This window comes from Rhinopithecus bieti, unplaced genomic scaffold (assembly GCF_001698545.2).
Source record: "Rhinopithecus bieti isolate Rb0 unplaced genomic scaffold, ASM169854v2 scaffold_31173, whole genome shotgun sequence".
Lineage (NCBI taxonomy): Eukaryota > Metazoa > Chordata > Mammalia > Primates > Cercopithecidae > Rhinopithecus > Rhinopithecus bieti.
The window spans coordinates 2,068,744-2,080,944 of NW_016813861.1; the positions used below are offsets into that span (position 1 = coordinate 2,068,744).

At 40.3% G+C, this 12,201-nt stretch overlaps 1 protein-coding gene across 2 annotated transcripts in view; it reads right to left on the reverse strand.

The window, feature by feature from the left end:
* Positions 1–3,457: 3,457 nt before the first annotated feature.
* The window catches only part of ARFGEF3 (ARFGEF family member 3), a 189,846-nt gene continuing 181,102 nt past the window's right edge, over positions 3,458–12,201 (reverse strand). The window contains exons 33-34 of one of the 2 annotated variants that reach the window (XM_017848989.1): positions 8,186–9,407; positions 3,458–7,091 (exon numbers count right to left, since the gene is read on the reverse strand). In XM_017848989.1, coding sequence (XP_017704478.1) covers positions 6,900–7,091; positions 8,186–9,407 — 1,414 coding nt within the window. In that variant the 3' untranslated portion in view covers positions 3,458–6,899. The remainder of the gene's footprint in view (positions 7,092–8,185; positions 9,408–12,201) is intronic. The other variant, XM_017848991.1, reaches the window with a different exon arrangement.

Below are 12,201 nucleotides of genomic sequence, written 5' to 3' on the forward strand. Positions count from 1 at the left end.
ACTCTTCAATTTTTCCATCCACAGAGCCAAAAACTCTGTGGATTGTCTCCTTGATGTCATTAACATTCTGATATGCTTTCTGATCTCACTAATTCTAGTAAATATAATCATTTCCTTCCATTCCTACAATAGTCTAAATTAATTTAAACGAAGTCAGTATATTAAGCAGAAGTCTGTAGAGAAACCTCATTGAATCAATAAGCATTATGTGTAATTAATACAGTTTATAAATAGGTGATGATTGTTAAGTTACTTGTTTTTTTCTTAAATCATTCTCTGTATGGTCCTTAATTTTTTTTAATGGTAAAAGAATTTCCAAAGCTAATTAATTAAATAAGAGATAAACTAAGGCCCCCTCTATATGAGTTAACATGATTTCACTGAATTCCCAAAGCACACTGATTATTTTCATATTTTTCCCGTTATTTGGAAGATGAAACAATATGGTCTCCACCATGTAGATATGTGCACAAACACAACATATTTACTGAAAAGTCAAACAGGCACACCTACTGCTTAAAAGGGAATTGGTTCATTTTGCAAATTTCCATGAAGCCTTTGGGTAGACTCTTTACAGATATATATGAAGTTAAAATGTTAATTTATGCCAGACAGTTAGATGAAAAATGAAGGTACAACAAGTAGTCTCATCTCATCTCAAAGGGCTAATATTTTGGTGGCCAATGAGAGATGTAAAACGACTGGCAAGCAAGCAACTATTAAAAAATCTGTAAGCCAGGAGCCAAGGCTGTAAAGGAGCCTACATGGAAACATCTCATTAAAACCATATGGACGGAAGAAATTCAAACACTACACACTTAAATTTAAAATCACCTTCAGTACAAGTCAAAGGGTCAACATGATACAAATGATCATCCATAGAATCAATGTTTCTAAATACAAAGACGAGAAGCTTAGATTTATCTCACTGTTCCATAGAACTTATACATTCATTGTCTTCTAGCTTGTAAAAACCAATTGTTGGTATAACAAAACTGGAAACTGGGAAGATTGAGCAAGACTGCTGTATAGAATCCAATCCCAAGTTGTCTGCCCAAGGATAGATTCAGTTTTTCTCTAGCGTTTGATAAGTCAGGTTGATCTTAAAGGTAGTAGTTGGAAACTTTTTCAAGGCAGTGGTTCTCAAAGCATAGTTCCCAAAACAGCAGTATTGGCCTCACCTATAAACTTGTTAGAAATGCAAATTTCCTGATTTACTTAACTGGAAACTCTGAGCATGAGCCCAGCAATCTGTGTCTTAACAGACCCTCCAGGTGATACTGATGTGTACTAAAGTCTGAGAACCACTGTTCTAAAGACGAAAGATACTGGACAACCACTGGTTAAACCTTCAGGATAGGAATTAACAGTAGAAACAGTTTTCGGTGGTTGAAAAGGGTGGAAGGACCATAATTAGATGGAATTCACCAGCAGTGGAGTGCCATTTTGTCACCAAAGTGGTCAGCCACTCTCTCCTCCCTGGTACCCCTTTGTAGTATTGTACAAAGATACAGAGAAAAGGTTTTGTATGGTGCTAGTGGTGTGGTAGTGGTTTCTCTTCAATGATGGAGTGGTACCACAATTTATAAAGAAACTGATGATCTCAGGAGATATTTTTGGTCTGTCTTCCCTGAAATAAGAATTGTGTTTTGGAAATCTAATGGGTGTTCTGTTCCAAAATCTTAAGTTATTATTTCCACATCAAATAGCAAACACTACAATATAGCCAGAGAAAGAGGATCTTTCAAACAAAAAAGGTATGTTTTCTAGATTGCTCCACTACTAAATGAGAACTTTTTTTTTGAGGAGGCATAATTATAAATCAAGTTCTTGACCAATTTTACAAATCTTTCCCAGTAACAAGCTCATATTTCCAATAAAAAGTGCTCTTTTGCTTTCCTAAGGCCACACTAAATCTCCCTGGGGTCACCTAAGTGGTGCCCAAGCATATTGAAGTTTTGTCATCTGCTTACTGCAAGACTCTGGATTTTCCTTCTGCCTGTTTCCTTGTCTGTAAAACAAGTGGAAACGTGTAGATGTTATGGCACATGGTTACTAAGGATGTCGACCTGATGCCCTTAGCACCTGGTTCTTCAAGCAATCTTGTCTAACCAGCTGCTTCCTCTTCAGAGAATGTACATTTTGAAAAGTGGTTATCCATTATTTTGCATATTCCCAAACTTTGTGCTACAAATTTAGTACCATGTATTTCCCAGAGAAGCAAGTAAAGAGGCACTGTTGGCTACAGGGCACTTTATTCTGAGTTGATTAAATGATATTTGAAAAAGGTTTACAAATTGTGCATGCCATTCTAGAGACACAGGCTGCCATGTACTTCTGTGTTAACAGCTGGCCATGAATAGTATTATTCCATCATTTCCGCCTAATTCAGTGAGTTTTCTAAAGTAACACTGAATGTCTGCTTGAAGATTAAAGTTTAGATTTTGGCTTTATTTTCAAACACTTGAAATGTGTTACATATGATTTTTTAATGTATAAACACGATTCATTTTCTTTTTTCAACTTTTATTTTTAAAAACCTCCATAACATCCCAGACAGATCTGAGATGTCAAATAGTCTCATTTTAATGGCCTCATTCCTTGAAACTTTTTCTCATACTACAGTGCTTACTCTGTGGACTTACAGCATGTTGTCAGAGAGAGTATGGCCTTTGAATTCAGAAACACCTTTTGCAACCAACTTTGCCTTTTGCTTGTTATCTTGGGCAAGTTTCTGAACCTCTCTGGGTCTGTGTTCTCATTTGAAAAAATGAGGAACACAATACTTGTCTCACAAGGTTGTTGTGAGGACTATGTGTGATAATACAGGTAAAGGTTTGCAATCACAGTGACATTCACCACCCTCTTCCTCCCTGCTATTTGTAACCTCTTGTTATTACTATCAGCTCTACACAGAGGTCTTCATTCTGTTTAGTTTGATGGGACTGATACTAATGAATTTTCCTTTCTGAGAAAGAAAATGTTCCTGTATAAGCAGTATTGTGATGAATTTGGTAAAGTCAAGGATATCTATTATATAACTGCATTACCTTCTCACAGCGAAGGCTATTGTAAAACAAGGACGAAAAGCCTAATGATCATTGTACCAATATGTTTCAATTTCAAGGAACTTTTGAATTATATTAACATTTTTGTCATGTTTGATTTAAAATTTTTATTTTTATTTACTTTTTTGAGAAGAAGTCTCACTTTGTCACCCAGGCTGGAGTGCAATCTTGGTTCACTGCAACCCCCACCTCCCAGGTTCAAGCAATTCTCCTGCCTCAGCCTCCCGAGTAGCTGGGATTACAGGCGGCTGCCACCATGCCCGGCTAATTTTGTATTTTTAGTAGAGACAGGGTTTCACCATGTTGGTCAGGTCTCAAACTCCTGACCTCAAGAGATCTACCTGCCTCAGCCTCCCAAAGTGCTGGGATTACAGGCATGAGCCACCATGCCTGATTTAAAGTATTTTAATGAGAGCTGTTAAGTATGTTAGCATCTGTCTGGGTTCTTATTGGTCAGTCATTACATAGACCCCAAATAATAAAGGTGTTCTAGTTTTATATCTATGGTAAGGGCTGGAAAATTATCATAAGAGGAGAGAAGATGGTGTAAAAAGGCAGTCTATTTTTAAAATATGATCAGGAGACACAAGAGCTAGGTGAGACGCTATGGACAGTGCATGAGGTTCAATTGTGAAAACCGATGTCCTCATTAATGACAGAGAGAACTCTGTCCCTCCATACACTTGGCTGGGCCATCATCAGTCCCAGGTCTCTTATACTTGGAGTTTTCCAGATGTTTGTTTCATGAAGCACACTTTACCAAAATTTAAGAAAAGAAGAGAAAGATCTCAACTTTAGGGTAATAAACTTTTGGCTATAAATACAGGCAACTAAAAACAATGTATAAACTCTCATTCTGCTTAGGTTTGTAAATACATGCTAATAACTGTTCTTCACTTTAAAAGGTTGCTTTGAATTTTGTCTTACTGTTGCTGCAAAAAAGACTGTGAGGAGAGAAACACCTGACACTTTCAGAGACTGGGAGGGATTGAAACAAGTTTGGGGGTGGGCAGCTGAGTCACAGGAACAGGGCAAGAGACTGAGCTGGGCAGTCTGGGAAAGTGCCACTCCCCTCTCAGTGTTCTTCATCTCCTCCCTTGCTTCTCCACCTGCTGGGAAGAATCACCTGAAGGCCTACTCATTAGAGACTACTTTGCATCAAGCTGCAAATACCTCTGAGAAGTACTGCTGTCACTCAGTGATGTTTCTGGTTGAAATCTGATGTCAGTGTGGATGTTCGGTAACTCCAGCGCAGAGTATGTTAGGACTGGGTTATAGAGAAGACAATGGGAAGGTACCAAAACACTCTTAAAAATTATAGATCAAGAGCTCTGTACACCTTCTCATCCTTTTATTCTTGGGACCCATAGTCAGGCTAGAACAAGAACAGTGTTCGGACACAGTATAGGGTAAACTTATGTTCAAGAATTTTGGATCCCATAATAGAGCATCAGGGAGAATGCTGATTTCCAAATAACTAACATACTTTGGGACACAGTATTCACAATTATTATTTTTTTAGATGGAGTTTCACTCTTGTTGCCCAGGCTGGAGTGCAATGGCACAATCTTGGCTCACTGCAACCTCCGCCTCCTGGGTTCAAGCAATTCTCCTGTCTCAGCCTCCTAAGTAGCTGGGATTACAGGTGCATGCTACCACTCCTAGCTAAGTTTTGCATATTTGGTAGAGACGAGGTTTCACCATGTTGTCCAGGCTGGTCTCAAACTCCTGATCGCACGTGATCCGCCCACCTCGGCCTCCCAAACTGCTGGGATTACAGGTGTGAGCTACTGCGCCCAGCCGGTATTCACAAATTGAGACAGCTTCCTTTGAATTTTTCTACTTTATGAAAAGTTGCTATGTATAAATACTGTAATTCTGGCCTCTGCTTTACTGGAGCCATTTCCCCCAGTAAACTGTGCAGTACTCACAGGTTCCCAAAGAAGAACTGAACCTCAGGTAAGCTATAAAAAGAAACAAAGCAACTGTGGTGTTACTTCTGTTGGAAAATTAAAAAAAAAAAGCAGTTATCCAACTTTCAATTCCATTTATAAAGTATAAAAATTCAAAAGTATGCAACATAGTTCATTGATATCCCAAAGATTCATTGCCTTTTAAGATCAAATAGCTGATTACCTGTTTCTAAACTTGAATTATTGTCTAGTGAGTGAAAAATGAAGGCAAAGAGAGTGTTTTGTGGAACTGGCAAGAAAATGGATTCTGTGGTGATCTCTAGATGGCACACAGAATGATCAGGGTCTTTCTTTCGGATCACCTGAAGAAGTCAGAACACTGCCTTCCTCTTAACCTCTAAGTGAGTTCCATGTTTCTCAAGGAGGGCAAAGTTTACAAACACCCTTTTAAATCCGTGTTTCAAGACTGCAGAATTTATGTCTTATATTTAAAGGGTGACTTATTCATTATGAATAGAGCTGAGAGATTATAATGTATGCCTTAACAACTAAATCTGCTCTGTAGAATGTGTGTAAGTTTGAGGAGTTTTCAATCATTAGGATAATGTAAAAATACTGTGAATAATAAGATAAAGCTTTCAAATGTATTTTCTAGTAATACTTGGAAATATCCACCTGAAATATTGGTCTGAATGAAAAGACATCAAATGTAGGGTAACTTTACTTGCTAGATAGGAGAAATATTTTAAACAGACAACATTTTCTAAATTTCAGTGTCTTTCTCCATTGCTTTCATTTTATGAGACTAGCGCTTGTGTAACTGACACCATAATTTTGCAAGATTGTTGTGTTATATTTTAAGATTGAAAATGATTTCATCATAATCCATCCCTACCCCACACTCCCTGCTCCCTTCCCTGAGTCCCTTTCCTCCAAGCATGTTGATATAAAATGAGTTGCGTTTTACTGTTTTGTTGTCTTAAAAACCAAATGTTATACCTTATGTTCAGATAATTGTGGGGCATAGAAATGTAAGTGCAACAAAAGACTAAGGCACCATTTTTTCTTTCCTTTCCTTGTTTGCCTTGGGGACAGAAGCAAACACCACGAGAACAGCCAGGGTGGCCGGTCGGTCTCATGTCTCTCGACGATCTATGTATCAGCCACTTTCACTGGGTACTCTGTGTCACAGGCTGACAAGCCACAGACTTCAAAACCTGCTAGGAAAGAACTTTCTTCTTTTAGACATACAGAAATCATACAGAAATAAAGGCACAACAGTACCTTATATGGGGAAATTGGTGAATAGCTGAAAATCTTATTTAGGAATAATTTTGAAGTGTTCTGGATTATTTTACAACAGAAGTCACCTCTTTCTTGATTATGACACCCAAGAATATGTCTTTATAGTTGTCTTCTTCCCAGTCAAACCCATAATCATAAATCTTCCTCCAATTAATAATCCCTGGTACTATATGTCTGAGTGTTTACATATCAGCTTGATTTACCAGCAGATATTGCCTTAGGAATTATATTTATTTTTAAGATGACAGATCAATATAGTGTTTTCAAATGAGTAACCCTTGAAAATGACCCATTTGGGGACAACACTGTAAGCAAAAGCACTGGGAAATATACCTCAAGAGTTAGAAACATATCAAGGATTATAGATTCTTCTATAATAATGTGCAAAATCAGAATATCATTTGTGTCATCTAGATACAAACCTTAGCATGGCCCCAATGCTGATCGGTGGTTGGAAAGGCTTTTTACATTAGGAAACATTGTTCTCTGAGACACTAGTTTAAGTGGGGCTGGTGGTGGGGAAAACGCAACAGCTGGATTGGCAGGCAGACTCTAACCCTCACTACTGCTGTTTGGTGGCGGAGTGGAATAGGAGTCTGCTACACAATGATGTCTACACAATGATGTCATAGACACGGCCCACCCTACCCAGCCACTCCCTCACAGCCTGGCGAACTCTGATGTCAGTCACGTGACAGGTCAGCTGACTGATGCACGGGAACACTGCGGGCTGGAGGGCCGTAAAGGTCTGGTCTGGGAGAATCTGAATCTGATTGAGAACTGTTAGCACCATGTTGGTCCATGCCTAAGAGAAAGGGTTTAAGAAAATTAGTGGCTTTCCCCCCTAGTTTTATTTGAACACTTGAGAGTGGCCCTGCCAATGTGGAAATGGTTTTTTTTTTCAGGTTGTAGTTGCAATAAATTCGTTTTCATTCATTTAATATGCCTATAATAAATTGTAGGCATATTAATTTATTATGCCTACATCATAGTTTCACATCCATAAAGATGGGCAGAGATTCGCCTTATTTTCAGCTTTCACAAACTACTAAACTCTTACTCCTTAGATTAAAAAAAAACAAAAGCAAATATATAAAACCTCCCTTGCCTTCTCACAATGAGATCTCCATAGGCCATTCATCTCAAACTCATTTTTTGATGCACCATAGAATTACACTCAAAGCGCCCCTGAAGACTGAGAATTTTATGTGCACAGGATGGGCTAGAAAAGTTGAGATGAAAAGAATTTGAAAAAAATTAATTGGCATAACCACACAATATTTGCTTTTTTCGTTTGTATAATGCTTCATAACTACAGAATTTCTTCAGTGCCATTTTTGAATGACACACTAAGAACTCAATGCCAGTTAAAGCTTCCTTTTTTTAAGACAGGGTCTCTCTATGTCATCCAAGCTGGTGTGCAGTGGCACCATCTCAGCTCACTGCAACCTCTGTCTCCTGGGATCACGCAATCCTCCTGGCTCAGCCTCCCAAGTAGCTGGGATTACGGGCATGTGCCACCTTTCCCAGCTAATTTTTGTATTTCTTTTTTTGTAGAGATGGGTTTTACCTTGTTGTCCAGGCTGGTCTTGAAAAAGCTTACATTTTATAAGCTTTAGCCTCATCTTATTTATACAGCTGAGTTCCTAATTCTCAATAATACATATTACAATGGAAAAAAACAACCTGAGAGTAAAATTCCAGCTTCATAATGATATACTGATACTGGGAAATCCTGCACTTAGGCTCGGGCAGTCCTCTGACTTTGGAGGGAAATTGGTTCGTACTCCCTACCTGTTTCTATAAATCTTAGCCTGTGTGCGCCCGCTCTGCAAGGGGGGCCCATCCAGTACTGGAAACCCAGCTTCCCGCCCACCTCCTCTGGCCGCAGGGGTGTACCTGGATCTGTGCTTCTGCGTCTCTCACCGAGACACTAAGGGAGCTGCCGGTGGAGCCTGAGCGGGGCCTCTTGTCCTGTCGCAGCAGCTCGGGGCCTGCGCTGAAGGAATGCCGCATTTGCCCTTGGTCCATCAAGTGCTGGGGACGCTGAAGCAGTGGGGAGTCCTGGCCCCTGGGACCCAGTGGCTCTCCTTTCTTCTCCACTTTGACCTCTTTGGGGAACGCGGCCAGGTTGTGCTGCTGTTTCCTCTTTTTGTATTCGGTCATCAACTTTGAAATGGTCTTGTCGGCCGCCATGGTGTAGATTTTGTTGCCTGCATTCTCCCACCATTCCTTCTTCCGGCTGGGATCCTTCTTCTCTACTTTGGGGCTGGGGGGCAGCAGCAGCAGGTCCCCACCAGCGGTCTTCAGGCTCAGGGACTCGCCCGTGTGCTCCCGGGACTGGCTTCTGTCGTCCTCGGAAGGGGTTTCTTTCCCAGAGAAGCCCCCCGTGGATGGGGTGGATGACTCGGACTGGAAGGAGGGCAGGATGAAGAATGGGTCGCCCTTGAAGATGGGAGGCTCCTCCAAACAGTTCTCCAAGTCCAAGTGCATCTGGATGTAGTTGTTGCACAGTTCCATGCACAGCTTGTGCAGCCTCTTGACCAGCCACACCCAATCTGCGTTGCTGACAGGCTGGACGCTGAGCAAGGGCATCCGTGCCCGCCACTGTCTCTTCTCCTTGCCTCTCGGGGGGCTGACCTGGGCGGTTTCCTCAAAGATGTCTTCATCCTCAGATGAACACTGCTGGGAAGAATCTGTGCTTCTCTCGTCGTCCTCAAACAGGACCTTCTTCACTTGCTCGGCCGTGATGGTTTCTTGATTGGTGAGAACAGCACACACCAGGGCGTGGAAATAAATGTTAAAGCTCATCGCAGACTGACGGTAGAGGTTGGCGGCTCCCCCGATGCCAGACACTTTCTTCAGCAGGCACTTCAGCCCGGGGCTGGTGTCAAACTCCCTGGCAGTCCTATAAGAGTCCAGCAGCAGGTCGAATATGACTGCCAAGTTCTGCATGGAGATGTATCTGAGGAAGCCAGCCAGCTTGGCTTCTGGCACTTGCATCGTCTTTTCCTCTCCAGGAGAGGGGCCTTTGACAAACTCTTCTAACAAGATGTCATATAAGTTCTGGAGTAACACCTGATGAGACAGCAGGCTCACCACAATTTCCCTGAAAGACACGCTTCAAGTGAAAAGAGAGGGATTGATTAATGGTTTTCTGCCCTACATCTGGTATTTCAAAGCAATATAGACGTTACCCATTTCAGAATGATATATGCAAATTTACAAACTAAACTACCTCTACTCAAATGTCTTCCGTGAAAAAAGGCATACTTTTTGGGCATTACATGTTAACCATTTTAATCACAACTAGTGGAATTCTTGACACTTTAAAAAATTCCCAAAGCTATAGAATATAAGTTATGATGCCAAATTAACAGTTAACATGAAGTTATATTTGTGAAAAGATGTCACAGTTGAAGGGGGCTGGGAGGTCTTTTTGCCCTCGGGAACACAGAATACATTTTGGGTTTTCCTACGACCCATCACATGAGGTCAGGTGTGGAATTTTCCATTTGTGGTGTCTTGCTGGCACTCAAAAAGTTGAGGTTAGGGATGCTCAACCTGTCCTATGTTTGCCAAATTTTTAAATTCACCAGTGTGGTTCAATGTGGTTTTGGTTTACAGTTTCATTTCTTTTCACTGCTCTTAGAATTTTATGAAAATAGTTGAGGCCATTATACAGCCAATTAATATCCCAAACTGGATAATTATAAAATTATGACAACTGTTATTAATTTCAAAGGTCTAGCCATCATGTTAATAACATTTTGCTTTATGTCTCACTATGACTTTGAATGTAAAAATTTGTGTAAGTAGGAAAAGTGCTTTTCTAACAGCAGAAAATGACAAATCCTGCATAAATCTCAGTGTCAACTTTGCCCTTTGTCTAGTCCTCACTGAGGGAAAACACATTACTCTCAAGATGAAATGAGTAACAAAGGACTGTCACTCAAAACAGTAACCTTTTAAAATAAATCACTTTCACGTTTTTGTGGTAAAATAATACATAAAAGTTACTATTTTAATTTTTTGTGTATACAATTCAGTGATATTAAGTATATTCATAATGTTGTATAACCACTACTGCTATCTATTGCTAAAACTTTTTCATCATTTCTAACAGAAACTTAGTACCCATTAAACAAGTCTCCATTTCCCCAGCCTCAGTTCCTACTTAAGCTACCAGTAAACCCGAACACGCGTTCTTTTGAAAAAGAGGGCTCCAAAAGCTTATACCAACTTGGTCCAAAAGCTATCAGTTTGTTCTAATGTTTTCTGTCCATACTATAAGGATGTGAACTAAAAAGGGAAATTTTTTAGTCATCAGACAAGTCTGTCCCCATGACACCTATAACATCCTCAAGGGACGGGACACTACCTTATTAATCTTGTCCACAGTAACTGGGAAAATGGTGAGAGTGGCATTCAGTAAGTCTCCAAGTCAAAGAAAGAAAGCAGGCTGGCTCTGGGCACAGGCTGCCTGAAGGAAATGCTCCCCCTGAGAAATGGCTCTGACATTTGAACCCCACTCCCCTAGGATCCTGGATCCCTGACGCAGGAAGCACCACCAGAGGGGTGAGTTTAATCAGCCTGGTGAAGGCGTGAAACCCTTCGCTCACAACATTGTTTTTTATTACCTTCCCTAAGAAATGAAAAGCCATTTTCCAGCCAACACCTAAAGTGAGGCCAATGCAAAGGCATGTCTGAATTGTGGAAGATCTTCATCCACCGAGATCATTTTTTGGATGCTTTAAGAGATACAGCTGCTAACTACGCATGTAAAAAAGGACAGCAAATCCCCTTTACCTTAGGTTTAGGTTAAAGGATGCAGTGACAAGAAAACAGAATGGGAGGGAAATAATACTGAAGAGATCAAAGTTTCAGAAAGATAAGTGCAACAATTTTATAGATATGCAGTTCCTAATCATCTATGCTGATAGGAGACAAAGATCTCAAACAAAATCAACAAATAACTTTCTAATTCAGAGTACCCAAGGGTTTCAAGCTTTTTCTCAGCACACCTTTAAGAAGTCTGCCATCCTCCAGATTGGATAATTGAGAATTAATTGCATAAAAAGTGGTTGACTTAAAACATGCTAATATATATATATATTTTATTATTATTATTATACTTTAAGTTCTAGGGTACATGTGCACAACGTGCAGGTTTGTTACATATGTATACATATGCCATGTTGGTGTGCTGCACCCATCAACTCGTCATTTACATCAGCTATAACTCCCAATGCCATCCCTCCCCCCTCCCATATTAGGCCCCAGTGTGTGATGTTCCCCTTCCCATGTACAAATGATCTCATTGTTCAATGCCCACCTATGAGTGAGAACATGCGGTATTTGGTTTTCTGTTCTTGCGATAGTTTGCTGAGAATGATGGTTTCCAGCTGCATCCATGTCCCTACAAAGGGCACAAACTCATCCTTTTTTATGGCTGCATAGTATTCCATGGTGTATATGTGCCACATTTTCTTAATCTAGTCTGTCACTGATGGACATTGGGATTGATTCCAAGTCTTTGCTATTGTGAATAGTGCCGCAATAAACATACGTGTGCATGTGTCTTTATGGCAGCATGATTTATAATACTTTGGGTATATATCCAGTAATGGGATGGCTGGGTCATATGGTATTTCTAGTTCTAGATCCTTGAGGAATCGCCATACTGTTTTCCACAATGGTTGAACTAGTTTACAATCCCACCAACAGTGTAAAAGTGTTCCTATTTCTCCACATCCTCTCCAGCACCTGTTGTTTCCTGACTTTTTAATGATTGCCATTCTAACTGGTGTGAGATGGTATCTCATTGTGGTTTTGATTTGCATTTCTCTGATGGCCAGTGATGATGAGCATTTTTTCATGTGTCTGTTGGCTGTATGAATGTCTTCTTTTGAGAA